The following is a 25,305-nucleotide window of genomic DNA, read 5'->3' on the forward strand; positions in this document are numbered from 1 at the left end:
GCTGGACAATGTGGGGACCACGAGCGCAGGGTTCAGACTGCCTGCCATGTCACCTGGCTCCACCACTTACTGTCTGTAACTCTGGGCAAATCACTCAAGTCTCTGAGACAAGATAAAAACAAAAGGCTGCTCGAAGGATTAAGTGAGATAATCTATGTAACATCGTTTATATGATGATGCCTGTCACATTGTAAGTGCTAAAAAATTAGCTATTATTATTATTACTACTACTACTACAGATACTACTACTACTTACTACTACCACCACCGTGTACCAGGAATCGTGCCAAGTTCTGGGGGACAAAGACGCCCAAACACAATTCCTGCTCTGGACAGCTACTGCTACCGGGGGAGACAGACACCCGAACGGGCGTTCCATTATCATGTGGTAATAAGCCCAGTGACAGGAGTGTGCACGAGGCATTAGGGGAGAAGGGATACACCCCCAGCTCTGCTCGAAGGTTCAAAGGAGGCCTGGAAAAGCCAAAGCCAGGCTGAGCTGTTCCGAGTAAGTGGGAATTGGCCCAATGTCGTCTGGGAGAGGGGGAGGAGTGAGGACCTGAGACAGAGAAGATAGCGAACACGTGTCAGCGTGTCTAGGCACCGTCAAAGGGTCCAGATATGAGGAGCAGGATTACAGAATGTGGAAGAGCCTAGTTCTGGTCGGCAATGCAGCTGTAGTCTGGCTACGGCATGGCAGAAATTTTCTTCTTTTCTCTCCAAGATTTTATACACACACTGTATGTACAGAGCTACGTGGTTTGTGCCTATATAAATATTGCATTTTTAAGAAGAGAGATTATTTTGCTATATCTACTGAATGCAATATTCTCAGGAAAAAGCATATTTCTGAAAAATTCAGAAAAACAAATACTAGCAGCTGTTGGAGAGAGAAAGATGAGGAGGTCCAGCAGAGTTCCCCTCAACAGGAAAAGCTAGATCATAAAGACTCTTATAGCAAAACAAAAAGAGAAGCACAGTAGTTAATGACTTGCAGTGCTTTCTGTTTGCTAGGTGCTGTTACGGGCACCTAAATGCATCATGCAATTCAATCTCAGTCATTTGCACAAGGCAGGAAACACTGTATCTCCCATTTTCCAGGGAGGAAGCCAAAGGGTTCAGTGATAGCTCAAGGTCACACAGCACAATGGCAGAGATAGGCTCTCGTCTCTCTTTTCCAGTATGTTCCTGGCTCCCCATGAAATACGGAAAAACTATGGATGTTGGTTGGTATGGAACAGATGCAAGAAGCTAAGAAGAAATGTCGTGGCTCAATTCTGGCCTTTAAAGTCCAGTGAGGTATCTGTATCAGCTCTTGAAGTGCCTGATACATTTAGAATTGGGTGGGGTTTTTAAAAAATTTTTTATTGTTATTCAATTACAGTTGTGTGCCTTTTCTCCCCATCCCTCCACCCCACCCCAGCCGAACCCCCCTCCCTCCCCCAAGAATTGGGTGTTTTAAAACCACTATTCATGCCACTAGGAAGGCAGGCCGAAGGCAGATAGCAGTGAAGCCATGACAATGAACTGGGCAGAGGACGCCTGGGGGGCTGCTTATCCCGGAGCCTTGGAAGCAGTCTTCACTCCAACATGAGACACTGAGGGACAGAGGAGCGCTGTAACAGGGGGGCTCCTCTGCACTGACTCCCGGTCAGGGATTGGAGTGTTCCTCCTGCTCCAAAAATGGTATGTGGGAGTAGCAAGAACTAAAAGATGAACTATCTGTCCCAAGGGCTTGTTCCAGGGCTAGAGTCACCCCCAGGGCCGAGGGTCTGTGTTCTGCCAGGGCCATTCGCTCCTCCTTAGGCACACCTCTGTGACTGAGGCCACGCTGGCCCACACTTCAGGGGTGCCCTGGGTGCTTACCTCCTAGGTGCTCTTCGGGGGCAAAGTCTGACTTCAAATAAGTATGAATTCACAAATGGGTTCAAGAGTCATAGGAGGGGACAATTAAACACACACACTCCACGATCCAAAAGCAGGCTGCGGAAGGCCAGCCAGCGCTCCTGGTTGAAATGCAGAGCAGCACAGAGAGGAGGAGTTGGTGTGGGACGTACCTCCAGTGGCTGCTGTGAGCTCGGTCCGGCGAACAAAACCCAGGTATCCTGTCCGAGCCCAGAGCGTCTGAGCAGCATCCCCAAAGCTGAGGCGAGTGTTGAAATGATCAGCTTGAAGAGTCTCACTATCGTAGATGGTGTAATAGCCACTGGCCGTATGGGGACTGTTTACCCAAATCTACAAGAAAAGGTCACATTTCACCAGGAACATGTGCTGTGTATCAATTCGATTCTCTTGGGACACATGATTTTAATTTTTTAAACTCATTTTTATATCAACAGCCACAACACAACTGCAACAACAAAGGCAGCTGACTTTTCAAGTGTTCGCCAGTTGCTGAACAGTGCGATACGTACTTTATTTACATGCTTTAGTTTATCTCACGCATTCCTGACGTAGGTGACATGACGATACAGTTTGCACTGTTGTTATTCCCATCTTATAAAATGAAAGGACAAAGGCTGACTCGCCCAAAATGCAGACTCGGAGACTCACACCCAAGCCTGTGCGGCAGAGCCCATGCTCCTAACCGCCTGCCACACAGCCGCCCGGGCCACCTCTCAGCCTCTCCCAGAGTCCCGCAAAGGCTTCAAGGGATCATTTCTGTGCTTCTGAAACTAAGGGAAAGGCCCTCAAGGAAACGCTACAGGGCGTCTGAATTTACCATGCGAACAATGCAATAGCTAACAATGGTCAACAACACTAGTATTTATGAGAACCCGTTATATTAACAGGCACCATGCTATAAGGGAGACACAACCCCCCCCCCCGGAATTATCATCTGGATGGTGGGCCCCTTGTAGTACAGGCTTACCCTGCTAGGTGGGTGTTCTAGGAATCCATCTGTATCAGTGTGGCAGCTGGTATTGTTATGAGAGGCTGCATTTGGCTTCAGTGATTATTTTTTTTAACTGAAGACTCTTTCAAACATGTTTGCCCATTTCATGATGGGTGATTTACAAGTACACCTGCCCACCCTGTGCTGAGTGTTCAGCAGTTTTTGACTCAAAACAGCATGACCCCCATACCCTACCCTTCCTATTCACGTGATCTTGCCCCAAGTGACATTTTTCTTGCTTCCCTGGATGAAAAACGTCCTCAAAGGGAAATGTTTTGCCAATGTGGAAGAGGGGAAACAAGAAAACACCAGAAGCACTAAAAGGCATCAAAATCAATGAGTTCTAAAACTGTTTTGAGCCGTGGAAAAAATGTCTCAATGGGTGAATTGCATCAAATAGAGAGTACTTCGAAGGAGACTGAAGTTTAAACATGTAAGAATATGCAATTTTTTACAAATAAATTCCAGTTTTGGGGGGCGTTCCCCCCTCATATGTGCATTACAGATACAAGTATTAATGCATTTCATTGTCACACGATTCTACTAGGCAAGCACAATTATTGTTTATGGATGAGGAAACCGAGGCCCAGAGAGGCTAAGTAACTTGTCCAATATTGAGAAGGTGCCATGTGGCAGAGCCCAGGTTGCCCGGCTCCTGTACCTACAATACCCCTCCCAGTGAGCTATGGGAAGAAACATCAGTGTCCCTCAAAGATTGGGGAGAAGAAAAATTAAGACTTCAAAAACATTTTAATACTAATATAAATACATTTATAAATACTAATATAAATATATTAATACAAAAATTAAGTGCATCTTGGGATAGAATATAAAATTGCATGAATTTTAGAAATTAAGTATTTGTGGCTCCTTAAATAGGGGGGAAGAGGCAGGATTTGCCCAATTTCCTTTTCAGTTGAGGGGATGGCAGGGGACAAATCTGGGACTAGTTCTAGTCTGGGTGCCTCGGTCTCCTCTCCATCCTGGTTCAGTCTTCCCCTTCTGTCCGTTTCAGCCCCGTTTCTTTACAAAGAAAAACTAAAACTCTTTTAAAAGATGAAAATTCAGTGGGCGAGAAGCTAAACCTACATTTTCTCTGACTTCTGGGATATGAACCCTAAAGTTTTTCTCTGCTGACTTTTCACAGTAAAGGTGAAAACTATACATACCTCTCCAAGGTGAGAGTCTCCAACAGGCCCTTTGGTCTCGGGATTTACAATAACCACTTTTACTCCAGGTAAAATCTAAGAATCAAAGGGAAAACATGAAGACTCAGTTAAACCTACTGACCCCTAGGAAATGCAGCTACCCACTCTCCCCGCCGCTGGTGAAGCGCGGGAGAGACCAGAGGCGGGAGCTAACTGAGGCGGTGCTCACAGGACCATGCTCACTGGAGACCAGAGGTACTTTAAGATTCATCCTCAAAAATAAACCAGAGAACCAACTGCTCTGCCTTCCTTCAAAGGGATGAGAAACTGCTCTCCAGAATGATAACAGCTATGAATCTGTAGACTAATTCAACCATGTAACTGCCGTTTCTTACTCACTGGAGGGATGGCACTACAACCCCTTAAAGCAGAAAGGGCAGCAGCAGGAAGGAACTGCCTGAGACTCCACCCCAGTCTCCAGTGAGTGCCAGAGTTAGGGGAAGCTGAAGAGCAAGAGGGGAAGTTCTGGAAGAGGACAGAAAAGACAACCAGTGCCCAGGATCCCCCTCAGGAGGGAGAGAGAAGAAACAGGTGCTGGCTGAGGCAGATGAAGACTTGACACAATGATAAGACCCACCCAAGCCCACCTGGAGGAGCTTAAACAGAAGGGTGAAACTGGAGTAAGCTCCCCCTGGGGTGGATCCATCACTGGGTAAGTTTACTCCCTTTTCTCTTCCCAATTTTCTCCTCTGCATTTCACAATTATTAGAAGGGATTCTGAGGTATCACCACAATCTCTTCAAAGGGGTAAGAAATTTGAAAGCTTATGCTGATGTTCCATTACCCTCAGTAAATCGTTCAAAACTGCTATAGACTGAATGTTCCCAGTTAGGACTGGGAAACCTGACCCCCAGTGTGACGGATGGCATCAGGAGGCAGGACTCTGAGAGATGACTAAATCAGGAGGGCAGGGCCTTCACAAAAGGGATTGGTGCCCTTATAAAAGAGGCCCAGAGATTTCCCTCGCTTCTTTCGCCACACGAGGACACAGCAACAGGATGGCCATCTATGAGCCCGAAATCCCTCGCCAGCATCTAATCTGCTGGTGCCTTGATCTTGGACTTCCCAGCCTCTACAACTGCAACTGTGAGAAATGTTTCTGTTGTTAATAAGCCATCCTGTCTCCGGCATTCTGTTATAGCAGCCCACATAAACTAACAATAATTAAATCTCTCTTTGAACACTTTAAAGCCCCATTCTAATCTAAGAAATCTTATCCCCATAGATAATTGCTCTTGAATATTTTTAATCCCTTCTCCATTTTGATTTCTTTTGAACTATAAATAAATAATGTGTATGTCTTCCCTGACCTTAAACCACACCCCTCCCCATCTGCTACCCTATTTTTTTCCTTGTAACATTTACAAAGATAGAACTGGCTCTTTTTAAGTGTTGCTCATCTCTCCACCTTGCATATAATGAACATTAAATTCTGCTAGTTTGTCAAATAAGAATAACATGCCACTCATGTTAAAAAAAATCTATGGAATTAAGAAAGTTCAAATTAAGTATTCTTATCTATGTACCCATATGAATTTAAAAACATTGGTTCAGTTGAAATGTTGAATTATCTCCAGGTTTCAATTAAGTCTTGCCCCGGGTACTACCATATTATATGACTTCAGGTTTCTTTAAAATGAACTATTTCTCCACATAGACTATCTTCCCAATGGTCAAAACAAATTACCTTTCCAGACTCTGAGAGGAGCAAACTCTGGGGGGCACCCCGTTCCACAAGACGAACCCTGCAGAAAAACAGTATTTACTACATATAAGCTTTTAAAAAAATGACCGGACCATGTCTACTGCAGCTATACGCTGCCTTCCCAAGACCGCTAATTTGTCTCTCCTTTTTATGCTAGCGTAAGTTTCTCAAAGTCGTTATTACTGACATTTTGGGTCAGATAATGTTTTGTTACAATGTTTTGTGTGGGGCTGTCCTGTGCCCTGGAGGATGTTTAGCAATATCCCAGGCCTCTGCCCACTAGGTGTCAGTAGCCACCTGTTTGTTGTGACAACGAAACCTCTCCAGACACTGTCAAACGCCCTCGCCCTCAGGAGGCTGAGAGCTACGGTTCCGGAGAGATACTTGTATGGGCTGGGCCAGTGAACACAGCGGGACTTGGGAAAGGGTCGCAGAGCCCCGGGGCCAGGTGCTCACACTGGGACACAGCTAAAATTCCCTTATAAGCTGATGAGGAAGAAGGTTTTTCCCCCTGGGGTTTAGATAAAGTGTTGTTTCAAAAACCCTACTCTGCTTGATTTATCTGGTCTGTCTCGTCTTTTATTTTTAAACGTTCAGAGGAGTATATCCATTTTTTTTAAGACTTTATTTATTTTTAGAGAGAGGGGAAGGGAGGGAGAAAGGGAGAGAAACATTGATAATTGGTTGCCTCTCAACTCTAACAGGGAATGAGCACAATAAATCTACTGTACCTGTCATGCCTTAATGATTTCAGATCTACATACACAGTAGTTGGATCAGGCCCTGAGGTTCCCTAAAGAAAAAAAAAATCAATGCATTATTTAAAATTTAAATGACTCTATTTCCACATTTCATATTTTCAAATCAAGAAATAGATCATTTAGCCATGTACAAGGAAAGTCCAAACTCTACTGTGAAAGCTCACCCTCTCTTCAACCAGATGAGGCAGCGTGCAGTCAACACCTGAAAGAGACTTGCGGCCTGGCTTTATCCTCCCGTTTCTTTCTTTTCTTCCCTCGGGAGGGTGGGCCAGGGGCCTTCCCACAGAGACTAGTGAAGCACTAACAGTTTACTAGGCTGAGGAGGGTCCTCATCCCTGGGCTCAAAGCAAGGACAAGACAGGTCAGCATCCATGGGGTTTTCAAAATTAACACTGGCCCAAACGGACGACAGGGGACCCACAACTGGGGTCCAAGACTGAAGCATCATGGTGCTACTTAAAAGTCACTTGACTGTGGTCACAGGAGACCTGAAAGTACCCACCATGTACGCCACCTTCTTTTCCTCTCACTCTTGCCCATGCCTGTATTTCCCTCACTAGTCTCCAAGCTACATGAAATCGGACTCAGTTCTTCTCTGGTCTTTCCCCACCAGGAACAACAGGGCAGAGTTGCCATCTGCCTGGAGAAAAGAATACAGGCTTATTTGTGCTTCCTTTGCAAAGGAGCAATAAATGTGAGGACCAGAAAAGCAGAAGGTGAGATATAAATAAAATTCAAACAGGACAAAGACATCTCCACTAGTCATTGTTACGGACCATAAAGCTACTACTAAGAGTAAACATTTACAGGGGTGCCCAAATGCCAGAAAAAACTCCAAGCGTGTAGCACCTAGTGACTCAGTGATTCTACGGAACCATGTATAAGATGATGCTATCATCTTCATCTTAGAGATGAGCAAACGCAGGCACAGCGAAGTCCAAAGAGAAAGCCCACAACCCCGCAGTGCCAGGCAATGTCTCCAAGGCCTCCGCTCCAGAGCACCACACGTTCCCCTCCATTTGTTCCCACGCACCAGTTCACGACAGTCACCTGTAAACATATTGCTACATTGACTCTTGATCCAAAAGTGGTGCTGACAGCCCGCGGAGACAGACCGATGTCTTTAAAGAGTTTGGAAAAGGACTGTTGGAGGGCGATGCGGGGCCGCTCCTCGGCCACCACCACGCACGTCCGGATGCAGGAGAGGTTGATTCCTCTGGTCTGTAAGACACCAAGCACGTGAGCTGAAGTTAGCAGGGTCACAAAAGAACTGAACAGGCAGGGCCACTGCTGTATCTCTTAGGTCAGGAAAAGCCAAGGAACTATGTATTTTTACCTCAGGCACCCAGAAAATATGTAAGTTTTCTAAAAGTTCCAAGGCATTCCACTAAAGTCATTCCCACTGGTAAATGTGCTCATTCTCTATTTCTTTTCTCTTTCATCTAAAAATCTTAGGTTCCGCAGCAATCCATTTTTATCCCTCCCCATTTCTGTACCTTATATTTCTCCCTATGTCCAATTGGAGAGACGGGACTAAGAGGACAAGAAATCTAGCACCCTGGAGATCATATCTCTCATCTCTTCCTCTCCTTCTTAAGGTCGGGTTTCTCTGTTAAAGAGAGCTCAGTGCCTCCTGACTCTCCATATGCCAATCTCATGTGCGATCACTGGAGACACACATGCAGGAGCTGCCCCTTTGCGTCTGGGCGGTCCCCGATCTCTAACATGCTGAGGCTGCAAACTCTACCCGGAAAAGTCCTGCTGGAGGTAACAGTTCCCTTTCATCTTTATAGAAAGTCGTTCCCATTCAGCCTCCCAACCAGTTTCACCTTCTTCTCCACAAATTAAGACTCCGATTAAACTCTGACAGAGTGCAGTAAATCAGAAAGTGGAAGAGATAAACTTCCTGAGGTTTACAAAACACCTGACTGCCTAGTAGAAGCCAAGCAGACACATCTGTCAATCCCTCCTTAGGGTCGTACCCGGCCCATTTCTTTAAAACCTCTCAGGACTGGCGACTTGTTGCAGCGGCCTCTTACCTTTAGCACCTCCACTTGGTTTCCAAGCCCTTTGGTGCAGAGTTCCATTACTGAATAGGAGCAGAACGTATCCCTTATTTTGTACTGGTTGACAGTGGAAAGCCAGAGGAAAAGGTTGTTTTCTAACTCCATAGGAGGGATTAAGATGGACTGGTGACCTGAATAGACACTGCAATGAAAAAAGACAAGAGCTGACCTCAAATCCTCCTAGGTGTCTTGATGTTTTAGATCACCATCAATTCAACAAATATTTACTAAGCATGGAGGGCAGTGTAGGGTCAAACTACATATAAAGGTCTAAGAATCAGCCTTGTTCATATGCAACTCACAAGACACATAACTATAAAATAAAGCAGACTGTGGTAGGTACAGTAACTGAGATGGGAATAAAGGACAGCAAGATCACAGAATAAAGGGCAAGTCATTCAAACTGGGAAAGGTTGGGTTGGGGGTGTTTTGATGTGTAGGTGACACTTGAGCTGCAGCCTGAAGAACGAGCAGGAACTTGACAGGGGCTGGAGGAAGCGAGGAAGGTGATGAGAGTATTCCACGCAGAGGGACAGCATATGCAAACGCAGAGGTACAAAATTCCATGGTGTGTTTAAGGTTGACAGAAATCGTATCCAGTGTGAAATACTACAGCCCAGGATGCATGGGGGAGTGGTGAGAAGTGAGGCCAGACGGGCTGGGGTCAAACTGTGAAAGGGCTTAACTATCGTATGAAAGCTTTAGACTTCACCCAGCAGGCAGTCACTGCAGCTTTACGTTGGGACAAAACTAGAAATATGGAGGAGGGACTGGAGACACGAGACACTGAAGGCTGAAAGACACTTAGGAGAAACTGTAATAGTCTAGGTGAGAGATGATGAGGGCTGGAATCCCGACAGCGCAGCGGGGATAAAAAGGAAGGAACGGCCCTGGTTGGTGTGGCTCAGTACACTGCGTGTCGGCCTGCGGACCACAGGGTCGAGGGTTTGATTCCCAGTCAGGGCACGTGCCTGGGCTAAGGGCCAGGTCCCCAGTAAGGGGCGCGTGAGAGGTAACCACATATTGACGTTTCTCTCCCTCTCTTTTTCCCTCCCTCCTCCTCTTTCTAAAAATAAATAAAATCTTTAAAAAAAAAGAAAAAAGGGAAGGAACGGCGGAGTCACGTATCATACATTTAGTCTACAGCCATGAATTCTCAACTTCCTAAACCTGAGCATAGATCAGAATCACCAGGAGGCCAAGAATCCTGTATTTAAAAAACACTGGCCATTCTCAAGGGTATAGAGATATTACCAAACCTAGTTATTTGTTCATTAAACCCACTTTGGAGCAACACCCTGAGTTTATAATTAATTAAATTGTAATTTATGTTGATTAAAGAAATAAAAAATAATTTTAAATGATGGATCATGGTCTCCACCTTTGGAGCTCTAAGTTACTAAGTCTGGGAAAGGCCCATCATGATTTTTAGATCCCTCGGTGATTCCCCGGTGTAGACAGATTTAGGAACAGCTGAGCCAAAGGACGTGACATTTGGCTGGATGCAAGACATAAAGATACAGAGGCTGATGGTAAGGCCCGAGCTCCTTGTCTGGGCCCCAAAGTGAATGACCCCATCCTAACAAAGATGGGGACACAGAAGGGGATGGTGAGTTCCACATGTTTATGAAGGATTCATGGAGATGTCCACGCAGGAGGTGAAAATGTAGGTCGGAGATAAGGTTCTCTGGGTGGATAGTGGAAGGAGTGGTAACATGCTTTCCACAAGAAACAATCTGGCCAGGGCGGGCGTGCTGCTTTCCAGCAACATGCTGTCACCCCACCCCATTATATTCCTTCCTGTCAAGACTAGGGGGTGCGTTCTGGCTGTCAAAGCATGACATATTTTACCCACGAATCATCTCTACTTGGCTCTACCACTAAAATGAGGATTACAGGATGGTGCAGAGAGCAGGTAATAAGATCACCGATCTTTTGTATGAGGCAAAAAACTACAGAAAAGGAAAAACGGGAATACAAACACAACTAAACCAACATCAGAGATACATTAGGTGCAGAAATTCTGGGAAAAAAATCAGCATTTTATTTAAACTCCCAAATTAAAGGAGTGAAAGGAAGGATGAGTTGGTTAGAGCTCCCATAGACATCCCCACCTTTGCTTTTCCATTCTCACCTGCAGAGACACCAGAGTGCAAAGCCAAGTCCACAGTAGGGGTCGAGGCAGATGGCGATCTGCCGAGATGAATACAACTCACACTGGAGCTTGATGGCTCTGCAGAGAGCGTTGACTGCGGAGTGGGACATCTGGAAAGGAAGGAACAAGGAACAGGATGGAACAGGCATCCCGCAGGCGGAAAAACAGCTCCAACGATAGTTTTGTGAAGCTTCAAGGGCCTCAAACTCTTCAAATTGATGTATAGTTTCCATTGGCTCAAAAAGCTTAATCTAGGTCTAACTTAAGGTAACAAATGTCAATACTAAATTTTATAAAATATGAATCTGTAATTCCATACCCTCTGTAACTCTTATTATCTGTTAGCTTCTATGCTAGGTTCAGAACATGGCATAACACAAATTCCTTGGGATAACTTATTCCGGAAGAGCCAATGCTTTTATTTAAATATAGCAGGGACCCTTGATCCTCCGCCTACTGGTCTCTGGTACAACCAGCTGGCCTCTACATCTGAAGTCCCTGGGGCAGTGGTCATCTCTATTTTTTGCAGGCCTGGCATTTTCCCAGCATCCAGTGAGTGAGTAAATATACCCAGACTACTCTACCTTCACTCCTGTAAGCATGCCTGTTGTAGAGACACTAAAATCAAGATACGCCAACATCTCAGGAGTGGGTGGTTTATACAGCTGAGGCAACCTTTTCCTGGGTAAATCATCTGCAAGGAAAAGAAAAAATCTGATGTCAATCAGATATGCTGGAACATGAAAATCATTGCTTTAACTGGTTTTCTGTGTCCTTGCTATGGCCGAATTTAGCTTCTGGAATTTGCTAAAGCTTAGGCTTCTCATATTTAACCAAGCAGCTTACATATGTCACTCTAAGACGTGGGCTGGAGTTAAGGACAACGCTAGATAATATGAACAAGTCTATGTCAGACATATGTATTTACTAGGTTAATGAAAGGTATCATAACATAGTAGTTGAAAAATAAGGAGGCAGACTGCTGATGTTTAAATCCCACCTCTGCCATTTTTCAGTGAGGTGACCTTTAAGTTATTTAACCTCTTTGCATCTGTTTCCTTATGTCTAAGATGGTAATAATAACCTTCCCTAATAGAATTGCTGGGAAGTTAACACACACAAAGCAATTTGAAAAAACTGACTAAATGCTCAAAAAGCTTATTATTATCATGAGGGTTTCAAGTTAAAGTTCATTATTTACAATTTGGAGCATGTTATATTAACCCTGGACTGCTTTAAAAGGTATTTTCCTCCAAGTTCACATAGCAGGTTTATAAAAAAAAGATCTACCTAATTATTTTTAGAGATTGAGAAAGGGAGAGAGAATAAAAGAGAAACATCAATGTGTGGTTGACTCTAACGTGGCCCCCACTGGGGACCTGGCCTGCAATCCAGGCATGTGCCCTGACTGGGAATCGAACCAGCGACCCTTTGATTCGCGGGCTGGCACTCAATCCACTCAACCATACTAGCTAGGGCCCCAGCAGATTTTTAAGAATGATGATTTTATTTACATACTTCTCACTTTCCCTCCAAATTTGTTTTGTAAATTTGTCAAAACCAAAGGCATCAAGGATACCTCTGGCCCCAACTATGCCTTTTCAATGGCTCCTTTGGGTTTCTGGATCAAGAAACAATTCTGACTCTGACTTTTATATTTGTCTATTACTGGGTGCACCCACCTCTGGCCAAACCAAAGGCTTTCTCTATCACCTTCAACCCACCTTTGTGTAGGGCAGGGTCATTCATGTACCTACAGAAACCTTCCTGGTGTCTGCATCACTGTCCATATTTCAGGGCTTCCTGAAACGTGAATGAGCCCAATAACCAGAGTACATCTATCTGTATCATTAACACCAACACAATCCATTTGTGCTATTTATTATAAACGACTGTGCTTATGTCCTTAAGTAACAAATGCAAAAAAAATCTAGTTCAGCACCTGGCACACAAAAGCCACAAGTACATGTCCTTCCCTGCGTTTAAGCCCATATAAGTGTTCATGAGGCGAACACGACATAGTACATACTGAAATCAAATCAGGAAGGAAATGAATGGCTAAGAGGCTGGGAAGGGAGCCAAACTGGGTTTGAATGTCAGTGCTACCACTTAACCTCCCTGCGCCTCAGTTTTCTTACCTGTAAAATGAGGATAAAATCTGCACCAATCTAATAGGGTTGGTGCAAAGATAAAATTAGCATATTTAGATGTCTGACACACAGAAAGGGCTCAATTAAAGATATTATGATTATGTGTGAGATGCTTTACATGTCATTTTAATATTTACAACACCATAAAGTAGTTATTACAACCCCTATTATAAACCAGTTTTGCCCAAGTTATTGGGGATATTCAGAGAACAGAGTATTAGGATTCAAACCCCATCTGCCTGACTCCGTAACTCACACTCTCCGCTGCACCATTCTCCAGGTAGCCCTAGGTCTTACTTCCTTCTTTAGTAGAAACACCATCTAAAATTCATGCAATCTTTATGGTTTTCAAAGAACTTTATCATTCATATCATACTGTACTGGATATTCTCAATATATATGTGAGTCAGGTAAGGGTAGGCAGTGTTTTAGAAAGGGCTAATCTCAGACGAGGTTAAGTACTAAAGCTCAAACTAGAACCAGGTATTCTGACTCCTAGTCTAGTGCTGTTTCTACTGTATCACATCTGGATACAGACTATCAGGTCTTCTCAGTGTTTTACATGGCCCTACACGTGCATGGTCATATCCAGCATAAAAATCTAACCATCGTTTCATGATGCCAAGAATAACAGCAAGACACTTTTTTGTTTCTAGAGTCCTTAGCATATTGTGATCTGCTTTTTTGGAACTGGCTGCGGCAGCATCTGGCCTTTTGGTAATAATGTGAGATGACTGGGTATTAAGTTTGGCCTCTATCTTGGCAGAGGGAATATTTTGTGACGTAAGAGCTACATAATATTTTTGGCATAAGAATCTAGGAAGTAAATGCTGTTGTTCCTTCAACTCTGGAGAGTCTCCCCTTCACCTGTGTCAATGATGGTTGGCCAGGTTTTCACATCCACAGCTGCTGCAGCCTCTCGGGACTTCAGTAACCTCATTAGCGTCTGTGTGGTGAGAATGCAGGCGGCTTTGCTGACCTAGAAAACAAATGAACAGAAATGAGCACCAGGAGGATTAGCCCCCATGTAGCACCAGAGGCTGCTGCTAAAAGCAACTCGCACACCACACTGGACAGGGCAGTGTTAGTTTTTCAAAGGACACACACAGGACAATGGGGGTCAGTGGTTCTTCTTACATTTGTCCTTCTGGTAATCTGTAACACTTAATCGCCTCAGAATGATGGAACTGTTCAGGACACAAGCTTTATTTACAACAGGGATTCTCAAATACCCCACGGCTTTAAGCTCAGTATGCAGCCTATGATCTTTTGGTTTCATGAAAACCAAAATAAAATAAAAACATGAATTTTGTAGTGCTCAAGAAATGAGAAAAGTCAGACGATCATCTCTGAAGGAACTGGTGTTTGCAGCAGTTTAGTGAATGGCTGGTACAAGTAAGGAGACCTCGAGCATTTGCTGAATGTGAGGCACTCTGCGCTTTCACAGAAACCGAGCTTTCCCTCCCGCTCATCCACACACAGAACACAAAACGCCTGACCTCCCCGTAAACGCTGCCAATGGAAGGAAACCTCCCTCCCTGCCGCTCTGGCCCACCTTGCCAGAGCGCGACAAGGGCATTTTGCTGAATTGAACTCTGTAATGAAATCAGCTATGGTGAACATGGTTTTCATGCTGTAGGCTCCAGTTGCTGACAGAGCAGCAGTTCTTAAAAGAAATAAATGTTACATAAATTGGAATTTTGTAACTCTTTGCCTGAAAGGACATCAGGATAATAGACTTATTAACATAAAGAGGTTTATTTTCATCAATTCTCATGTCCTATGCAAACTGTCACTTCCAGAGCAAGATCTGGACACCTTTTAGCACTATACTGAATAGTATATGCACTGAATTTATAAAATTTACCAAAATAAAAGTGACTTGACAGTGGGGAGAATTCAGTTTGGCATGTAAAACTACCTTGGTTATTGTATAAAAAAAATTAGAACATTTTTTTAAAAGGGGGGAAAAGAAGTTTTATGGAGAATTATTATGACAGCTTCAGCTCTTTAATGGTCACATTAAATGTACACAATCCTGTATCTCAGCAATAACTACTTTCCAATGTTCCTTCACTGAATAATGCTATTCACTTTGGTCAGATTAAGGAAAAACAGGCAGTTTTCAGGAGACAGATTTGACTTCCGGACTGAACAGGACTGGAAAATTAGTAAGGCTCCATCGCTGTCTGAATCTGCATGTTACGAAATGAGGACGAGATATACTTGGTACTTACATCGACAATCATGCGGACTGTGGGCAATGTGGCAGTAAGGTTCTGAGCGTGAGGAGGCCGGACAGTCACAGGTATGCACCCCGCGTACAGGCAGCCATAGAATGCGGCAATTAACTCGACGCCTGCAAGACAGAGTCGCTTAGCTGCCACGCACTGCAAAGCTAAAACACAGGTCTTCCCAAACCAGTTTATTCAACCATGTGCCAAAAGGGTTATTTAGACCATAATGTAACAGAGACACTAACAGAAGAAATTTTTAAAATTAAGAATAGAAGGGAAAGGAGGAAGCATTGAAAACAACTTTAAAAAAATCGAGAGAGAAGCCAAAAATCAGTAAGAAGGAAGTCAAAAGTGAAGAAAACTCTTGAAAGATACCTGAAGAAGGTATTTTTATAGCATTTCTTGATGTCACTCAGGAGAATTAACTGCGGAAATTTGGGATGTTAAACTTGGTAAATAAAATAATGGGGAAAGGACAGATTAGGAACACCTGAGCTTTCTCTAAATATGTAGAAGGCCACTATGCGGGGGTGGGGGGGCCTGAAAAACCCCAGAATTTATTTATAAAAAATTGTGCATTTATTCTTACACACTCTCCATTTGATGCACTACATCTATACGAGGATGTGTTGTCCACTGCTCAATACAGTTTTAGAACTTGTCAGTTTTGATGCCTTTTAGCGCATCTGCCATTTTTTGTTTCTCCTCTTCCACACCAGCAAAACATTTCCCTTTGAGGACTCTTTTCATCCAGGGAAACAAACAAAAAAAAAGTCACAATATCGATGAATAGAGAGGGTGGGGTACAGGGGTCATGCTGTTTTTTGTCAAAACTGCCGAACACTCAGCAGTGTGGGCAGGTATGTTCGTAAATCACCCATTATGAAATGGGCAAATGTGTTGAACGAGCCTTCAAAAAAAATTCACCAAAGCCAAATTCAAACGCAGCCTCTCACAACAATGCCAGCTAGTACAGTGACACAGGTGGGTTCCTAGAACACTCACCTGGGGGGTGGGGGGGAGGGGAGGCTGTACTACTAGGGGTCCACCCTCCAGAAGATAATTTCATTTTGGGGGGTGTCCCCCGTCATACGTGAAGAGTGATTAGATCTCTAACACGAAGCTCCATCAGTGGGTACAAGTGTTAGGGAGGCACAGTGTGTCTCAATATAAAGACGACGACATAACTGGGACTTGGTGGGTGGCCCCCTCAGGAAGAGTACTGCTCCATCATCATGTCATCAACTGGTAGACAGAAGACAGTGTCACAGGAACACCACAGGAGGGGTTCCTTTACCAGATGGCCTTCTAAGAAACTTAAAAAAAAATCCTCATCTGGGGACATTACTTTTTTCATTGCTTTTAAAGAGAGAGGAAAGGGCTGGGGGAGAAAAAACAGAAAGAGAGCGAGAGGGAGAGAGAGACGTCGACTGGTTGCCTCCCATATGCACCCCGACCAGCAATCAAACCCGCAGCCTTTGGTGCACAGGACAACACCCAACCAACCAAGCCACACCAGCCGGGGCCTCAGGACGCTTAGTGTCAGTGTAAATAAAACAACACAGCAGTCACAGAGCAAAGTGAAATGAGCAGTATGAAAGACCAAAGAAGGCTGGATATCTGAGTGGGTTAGGTGGCAGAAGAATAAAGACAGGAACAACTCAAATATTTCACCTAGAATTTTGAATATTTACATCAAACTGTCATCAAATAATTCTGAGCCCCTCTTACTGTGAAGACAAGGGTGTTAAATTAAATTAGAGTATGGAAGATGAAAGAAGCAATAATCGAGGAATACTACACATCAATCACGATATGAAGAATTTTAAAGTCGAAAGAGTTCATGGACAACTTTCTTTTGGAAACTGGGTAAAATGGTCCCATTCCTGAACACTCCTAGAACCAAAGCATCTCATTCATGGGAAGCCTTCATTCATTTGGTATTTACCACAGGCTAGGCACTATGCTTAGTTGATGGAGATACAAGAGTGAGTACAACAGACCGGGTCCAGATGAACCACCATGCCGCACAACTCCAGGGGTGAGGCTTGCTTTGCACCCTAGCCTGTGTGCAGGGTCCTTCCGGCGTCTGGATGTGCACAGCCTATGTGGTCATACATGGTGGCCCTGAGTTCCTGTCCTCTTACCGTGTATAGTCTAGTAATAGAACGTAAGTCCAGTCTACCAACTCAGCACTTACCAGGTGGATAGAGCAACACCACGTTGTCACCTGCATTTAGATGTCCCTTATCACCAAGAACTGATGCAATCCTTTCTGCTCGCTTATGAAGCTGAAGGCAGCTTGCTGTGCACACAGTAGTGCCCTTTAAACAGGAGGAAGTAGAGCCCATTAAGAAAGTAAGGCAGAAACAACTATAGTCAATTTGGCATTATATAATACCTGAAAGGCTTATCCCTTAGTACATTATTTTTAGCTAGTTATCAATTCCAGTGAAAACTCCCTTACTGCCAAAAGACACGTGTGATATTCCTTTTTTCAAAGGTACTTAGGGAATATCAACATTAATTTACATCAAACATATGTACTTATAGTCTTTCTTACTTAAAATAGCTTTAAAAATACACAGGGATTTAAAAAAATTTAAATGAGGAAATAAGAGTAAAGGGAAAATAAAGGCAATAAAAGTAGGGTGAGGGCAGGAGTGAGGCTAGGACAAATAACGCTGGTCATGTGGTCACGTGCCTTTGCTGGGCATTAAGCACGTATTTGGCTCTGACAGCAAAGATGTAAATAAAACAGTAATAATTGCTGATAGTCTGATAATAATAAAGACTAGCAGATTAGAAAGTGGCCAACTATACCTGATCCTGAGAATAATTTCTCCTGTGGGTCTTCATAAATACCCTTATTATCAATTCAAGTTTCACTGAGCTGTTTTTTTTTTTTAACTGATTTGAGAGAGAGAAAGGGGGAGGGAGGTGGATGGAAGGAAAGAGAGACAGACAGACAGACATCGATTTGTTGTTCCACTTATCTATGCATTCATTGGTTTATTCATGTATGTGCCCCTACCGGGGACTGAATCCACAACCTTGGTGTATTGGGACGATGCTCAAACCAACTGAGCAACCCAGCTAGGGCTGAGCTGGGCTTTTATAACCCCTTTTCCCTTGTAAAAATTTTTTACACATGGGAAAGTGCATAAAATATAAATGTATAGCTTATTTTAAAAAGCTGTAAAGCAAGCATCTGTGGAAGAACCAGCACGAGGGGAGAAAAGCCCACTGCCAACAACTGAAAAGCACCCCCATGAGCCGCCCCCAGGCCGGCCTGCTCTTCCCTCCATAGGAATCACTATCTTGCCTTTTTAATGTTAACTGCTGTTCATAAATCACTCATGAAGCTTTGAATTTAATATAAAGGGAATTGTACTGTTCACACTTTTGTGCTTTGCTTCTTTCTCTCATATTATCTCAAGAGACTTCTGGGCTGGAGGCCTATGTGTAGTTCACTCATTTCTGTTGCTGTGCATGTAGCTGTATGAACACACAACCAGTTTTTCATCCATTCTACTGCTGACAGACTTCATTCTTGTACAATATCCTGGTGCATAATACACAAGCTTTGGTCAGCTACAGACCTAGAGGTGGAAATGCTGGGTCACTGTTTATGCCCATCTTCCATGCAGTGGATAATGCCAAAGTGTTCTTTGCTGTGCCAATACCACATGGTCTTAATCCCCGTGACTGTATATCTAAAAAAATCTCATGATGAAAAAAGTTTTACTACACAGTTTCTTTTAAAAATAGGTTTTTAATTTCAGTCATATAAAATAGAACATGTTCCATATAGAAAATTTGGAGAATATAAACATATAAGATGTAACCACTATTAATTATTTTGGTATATATTTTCCTGTTAAAAAAAATCTATTGTATACAAATTCACAAGCAACATTTAAAAACAGTATCGTATCATACTATCTTCCAAAGGCAGTACCTCAGCTAAGAATGAGGGCTCTGGAGACAATTTGTGTTCAACTGAAAGAGCTACTTTCCTGCCCTTCTACTTGCGAACCACCCTGTGACCTGCGGCAAGTTATTTTATGTCTCTCTGCCCCAGTTTCCTCAACCTCGAAATGAACAATGAAATACAAAGTGCCTAGAACAGGGTCTTCAATAAGTACTCAATTATTATTAAAGTTTATATCCAATTTTTTTCTATTTACACATTATGAATATTTTTTGGGTCATCAAATTTTTCTTCAGTAATATTGTTTTGAATTGCTATGTAGTATTTCATGTTTATATACCATAATTTATTTAGTTAATTGTCTATCTGTTGGACATTAGGGTTTTAACACTAAAATAAACATCCCTTTGGCAAAAGTTGGGTTAAATTCGTAAGACCATTTCTTACATTCTTTTTTTTTGGTCCATGGTAAATAAAAAACAAATTTCTAGACATGAGGGAACAATGCTATATGGTTATTAAACTTTCTGATAGACTGGCCCAATCCAGGGTAAAATGTTAGAATATACAGAAAAATAAATGAACTACATGTCCTTTAGCCATCCATATATATATTACTTCTCTAACCAAAAAACAAATTTAAACTAATACTCACTAACAAATATCTGGGCTACGAATTTCACAAGGCCATAACTTTAACTGTAGCTAGGCTGGGAAGTGGAATGCGAAGATGGATTGGCATCTTACTGAAACGGAAGGGTCCAAATGAATCATACGCTTGAAGAGAAGACCACTACATGTAAAGGTGGAGCAAAGATGTCCCAAAGTTTGCACGATACAGCAGTAATTCTTAAGGTTTTTAATGACTTTTCATTAAGATGCATAGCATACTTTTCTCATTAAGTTCTATCATTGACATAAATTCTCAAAAGGGTGTGTGTGTGTGTGTGTGTGTGTGTGTGAGAGAGAGAGAGAGAGAGAGAGAGAGAGAGAGAAATATATCAGAATATTGGGGGGGGGCGGGGCAGACCCCCCCATGGGTGGGAAATACTGTTACATGCCATGGTCACAGTACTTTTAGCCTCCGACTCAGCCACTAAAACAAACATCTCAGCAGACTCCCACAGAATGCCTAACTTAAAAAAAACCATGTTCTGGTGAACCATGATTAGAAAGTGATAGTTAAATGCACTCTTAAAGATTTTTCAACTTGCTTTTTATCTATTAGCAATAAATCATTTAAGTGTGTACCAACAATAACTCCAGTTTTTAAATTGTTGATCTAGCCCTGACTTGGCAGCTCAGTTGGTTAGAGAATTGTCCTGATGTGCCAAGGTTGTGGGTTTAATCCCTGGTCAGGGCACATACAAAAATCAACCAATGAATGCATAAATGAGTGGAACGACAAATTGGTGTTTCTCTCTCTCTCCTTACTCATTCTTCTCTCTAAAATAAAAAATAAACAAATAAGTAAATAAAAGAAAGGTTAATCCAAAGCCACTTTCTTCCTGGAAGAAAGCAAAGAATTAAGTCAAACTAGGTAAAAAATTACGTGACATAATGAATTCTATCCATCTGTAGATCTATGTAATTGCACTGTTGGCTCCCCCATTCCCAGTGGAACTAAATAGAGATGACTCGATGGTAACACAAGAAGAGACTACGCTAAATAGCACTGCAGGCAGTCTCATTTCAACCTGGAATAATTGCCCTATTTCCAATTTATCCTCACACGTCAAAGCAATGAGAAAGCAGTGACTCCTTCCTCAGGAGTTGCCAACAGAAATTGTCTGATGAGAGAGAGAGAGATCAGGAGTGTCTAAGATACTCGCACAACATTCAGCTGATTTGATATACAACTGAGTTTTTCATACCTTTGCGTTTAATAGCATGAAAAGTACATGGTCAGGAGTTGCCTGGGCTCGCCACTGTAGTATCTCTGCCAGAAACTGGTGCTGAAGTCACAAAGCAGAAAGAATGAATCAGGGTTGGCAACTTTTAAAAAGTTGGATAACACATCTTCCAGCTGCTACATGAAGTTTAAGTTCTGTCCTTGACTTATTTGTAAAGATCGACACTTCTGGAACACTTACCTTCCTTACCAAATCATTCTCTTCAATTTGCCCGAGATCCCTTCCTGCAGCTTGTGCTATCCGCTTTCCAGCAACCAGGTTCCCAACCATCACAGAAGCAGGGCCTACACCTGTAAGTAAAGGCAAAATTCAACTCTCTGGAGATGGTAATTCAAGCTATATACCTGAAAGTGTTTTCAGATTGACCAAAACTGGTTCAAATGGACTGAGCATTCTTCTAGGCACCAGGAACACAGAAGCAAACAAGACAAAGGGTTTGAATTCCAGTGGGGAAAAGCAACCAATAAGCACAGACACATATAAATACAAAAAAAAGTAGGACCACAGGAAAGATGGAAAATGGGAGGTGGAGGGGAGCAGATGGGTTCCTATGGCTTGGGTATAGGGAAGTTTTCACTGTGAGGAGGTTGGTTACATCTGCTCCAATCATAATACAACCCCAAAAGTGAGCTTAACCGTGGTCCAGGAAGAAATCTGCTTTCTGCAACGACTGAGAGTAAGCTCATCAAAAGAGTGAGAATTGCTTTATTAAAAGTGAATAATGACACCCAGATTGTAGGACATTCTGTAAGACAACTGGCTGGACTCTTCAAAAGCATCCATGTCTTGAAGACAAAATAAGGCTGGGAGCTTCTAAATTAAAGGACATGTCAGCCAAATGGAAATCATGATCTTAACTGGATACTAACTTTTGAAAAAATCATCTATAACAAACAAGTGGACAAATATGAAGATGGCCTGTACACTATTAGATGAAAGCATATTAAGGTTAAATTTCTTTCTTTAATGAAAGAAAAAGAGAAGAATGAAATATTAGCCAATTTTATTTTCCTCTGTGTTTACTTCTTCAAACTCTGAATCAACCATTTTTAGTTAATTTAATTTATTGTAAATTAATGGCAATTTAAGTTCTACATAGCATTTCTTTTTATTAATCCTTGTTCAGTTACAGCTGTCCTCATTTTTCCCCCCTTACTCTCCCCAACCCTCCCCTCCCCCATCTTCCACATTCAATCCTCCCCCCCTTGTCTTTGTCCACGTGTCCTTTCACATGTAAAAACACGGAACGCTTTGTGAATCTGCGTGTCATCCTTGCGCAGCGGCCATACTAACCTTCTCTGTATTGTTCCAGTTTCAGTTTATGTGCTGCCCAAGCGAGCACCAAGGTTAAATTTCTTAACAGGCTAACGGCACTGTGGTTGATTAGAAAAATTCTGAGAGAATGTTTTTATTCCCTGGAGATACAGCACGTCAGTATCGCTGAACTACTCAGGGGTGAAGTGTCATGATGTGTGCGATCTGCTTTCACAGAGTTCAGGGGGGAAATGTTAGCAATTAATGAATCTAGGAGAAAGTACCTGGGTGTTCATTATGCTATTCTGTCAACTCTTCCACGGGTCTGACATTTAAAAATAAAAAGGAGGAACTCTCCCTCTCTCAAGAAAAAAAATGCTGATGTTCTATATAACTTTCTTGGTGGTCACATAAAGATTAAGACTCTACTGCCCTGGCTGGTGTGGCTCAGTGGATTGAGTGCCGGCCTCTGAACTGAAAGGTCACTGGTTCAATTCCCAGTCAGGGCATATTTCTGGGTTTTGGGCCAGGCCCCCCAGTGGGGGGTGTGCGAAAAACAACCACACATTGATGCTTCTCTCCCTCTCTTTCTCTCTTCCCCTCTCTCTAAAAATAAGTAAATAAAATCTTAAAAAAAAAGATTAATACTCTACCAACTCAAACTAAGAAGATAACAATACTTATTGACAGCTGAGTTTTGAGTAATTTTGATGCTATGCTTAAATTAATATTAAATATCTTTTATTGCCAAAAGCTGTTGGTCTTGAATATATTGAATCATCTGAAAGAAAATCACTTAAATCATAAATCACTTTTAAAAATTTGGAGAAGCTGTGTAAAGGGGACAAGGGGAATTCTTTGCACTATTTGGCAACTTTTTGTGTGAAATTATTTCAAAATAAAACATTAACAATTTTTTAATTCAAAAAGATTAAAGTACCCCAACACTGACCGCTGAACTAACTTTTAGTTTACAAAGTGCCTTACTGCAATTTTAAGTATAACACGTAAAATTCCTTTCTAAGAAACTGCATAGTAAGTTACAGATATATCATGTTGGAGAGGCTTTTATTATATAGGTGAGACTGTGTATTTGACTGTGTAAGTTGCCGAATCCTGAATTCACACTGTAAAATAATAAAATTGTCACATTTTAAAAAGTGAATTTTCCAGAGTAGTTTAAAACAACAAAAACAATTCAGCAGCAACTTCCTCAGGTCCTTCTATGCACATTTCTGAGTCTATGGGTCACAGAGTGTGAAAAATAACCAAAAGCAGTAACACTAGGCGGCCACTTGCTGACACTTTGCTGTACCTGGAAACACGCTTATTTTCCCATGAAACCCTGCACATTTCCTGTGACAAAGACCACGAGTCATCAGCTCCCAGTGGGAGAATAGAGAAGTTATCTATTCTCCTCTTCCTTAAAAACAGAACCCCCAGTTTGTAGCTGGGCAAATGCCTGAAATAAAGGCTATAGTCTTCAGCATGGGACAATAATATGAAACAGGACATAATACATACAATCTTTAGAAAATATGTTTAAAGGGGGAGGATATTCCCTTGTTTGCCTTTTTCTCCCACCTGTTAGCTGGAGTGATGGCTGGAGGTCAAGAGGCCTACGGATGGCTGTAACAGAGTGTATTATTTTCTTTCTTTTTTTATTAAAGATTTTATTTATTTATTCTTAGATACATGGAAGGGAAGGAAAAGAGAGGGAGAGAAACATCGATGTGAAAGGGAAACATCAATTGGTTGCCTCTCTCATGCCCCCAACCGGGGACCTAGCCCGCAACCCAGGCACATGCTCTGATTGGGAATGGAACCTGCGAACTGATGGTGCTCAACCCATCACCGTGACCACTGAGCCACACCAGTCACAGTGACTGCATTATTTTCTTACAATTTTTCCTTTCCCCCCTGTCCTTGCTGTACGTACATGAGAGGAGTATACCTATCTGCTCCACTGACTTATTTGGGACAAGGAAATATTAGAAGGCATGACACAAACAACAGCTTTATATATGCTTGTGTGTTTGGCTTGGCTTCTTGATTTGGCCATCTGCTTTGAGAAAAATAGAGCCCAGGTACTTGCTGGTCCCATGATGAGGGGACACATGGTACGGTTCTAACCCAGCCTACAGCCTGGAGCCAAGCCAAAGCCCGGCTGACCCCAGCTAAGTCCAGAGATCCACATCCCATAAGTGAAAAATAAGTGCTTCTTATTTTAAGCCCTGAGACTTATGCAGCATATTTATAGTAACAGTCAGCTGACACGATGAGAGAGCAAAAAGGTGGGAAATCAGAACCATGATTGAGGGGCTGCCATCCTAGTCCTGGACTGCCTCCACCTGCCTTTTTCTTACCTGAGAAATTGATAAATTGTCTCTTGTTCACTTTGCTGTTATGTTTTTCTGAAACTTGAAGCCAGAATCAGTCCTAACACATTCCATTCTTTGGACAATAGCTCCAACAGGTATCTCAGTGAGATTTTTCCCCTTGACTGGTTTAACGCTTTTTCGACCTTCCTTTCCCTCTCTTCCTTTTTTTTTTCTTTTTTTAAAAACTCATTCCTACCCATCTCCACTTTCTGTATTCTTCTTAAAGCCCAACCTGGCATGCAATCCTCACATCACCTCCACCTCATGATTCTCAAGCTGCTTCGGTCTGACCCATATGCATCCCACTAAGATCCTAGCAGGTAACCACGACTGACTGCGAAAACACAGAATCCACGCCTCGTGCTTCCTTTCGTCAGACAGGTGGATGTTATATGCCTATGTGGATTTAGGAATAAATCTTTTAAAGGGGTTTTATCATTTAATAAAATTAGATGAAATCTGGCTAGCAGAAGCAAGCGCCTACTATGTCTCTAAGTAGAATCTTTAAAGCATCTACTATGACATGAAAGTTTTGTTAAAGGAATTCTAGATTAAATGCTATTTAAAAAGGATTTTACTCATATTGACAAATGAATATAGGACTTCAGTGGTAATAGAATTTGAGATGGAGAAGGACTGTGTGTT

At 42.5% G+C, this 25,305-nt stretch overlaps 1 protein-coding gene and 1 non-coding gene across 5 annotated transcripts in view; both read right to left on the reverse strand.

Annotated features, from left to right (window-relative positions):
* Positions 1–25,305, reverse strand: part of DIP2B (disco interacting protein 2 homolog B) — a 211,119-nt gene that overhangs the window by 4,800 nt on the left and 181,014 nt on the right. For all 4 annotated transcript variants that reach the window (XM_045184278.3, XM_045184276.3, XM_024575594.4 and 1 more), the window contains 13 exons: positions 21,206–21,315; positions 20,987–21,067; positions 17,379–17,502; positions 15,179–15,300; positions 13,809–13,920; positions 11,376–11,485; positions 10,771–10,901; positions 8,610–8,778; positions 7,621–7,791; positions 6,541–6,602; positions 5,792–5,849; positions 4,066–4,140; positions 2,058–2,235 (listed from right to left, as the gene is read on the reverse strand). In XM_045184278.3, coding sequence (XP_045040213.2) covers positions 2,058–2,235; positions 4,066–4,140; positions 5,792–5,849; positions 6,541–6,602; positions 7,621–7,791; positions 8,610–8,778; positions 10,771–10,901; positions 11,376–11,485; positions 13,809–13,920; positions 15,179–15,300; positions 17,379–17,502; positions 20,987–21,067; positions 21,206–21,315 — 1,503 coding nt within the window. The remainder of the gene's footprint in view (positions 1–2,057; positions 2,236–4,065; positions 4,141–5,791; positions 5,850–6,540; positions 6,603–7,620; positions 7,792–8,609; positions 8,779–10,770; positions 10,902–11,375; positions 11,486–13,808; positions 13,921–15,178; positions 15,301–17,378; positions 17,503–20,986; positions 21,068–21,205; positions 21,316–25,305) is intronic.
* On the reverse strand, positions 22,261–22,367 carry LOC112318706 (U6 spliceosomal RNA). The gene has a single exon (XR_002976234.1). It is a non-coding gene; the product is annotated as a U6 spliceosomal RNA (small nuclear RNA).

This window comes from Desmodus rotundus, chromosome 3 (assembly GCF_022682495.2).
Source record: "Desmodus rotundus isolate HL8 chromosome 3, HLdesRot8A.1, whole genome shotgun sequence".
NCBI lineage: Eukaryota > Metazoa > Chordata > Mammalia > Chiroptera > Phyllostomidae > Desmodus > Desmodus rotundus.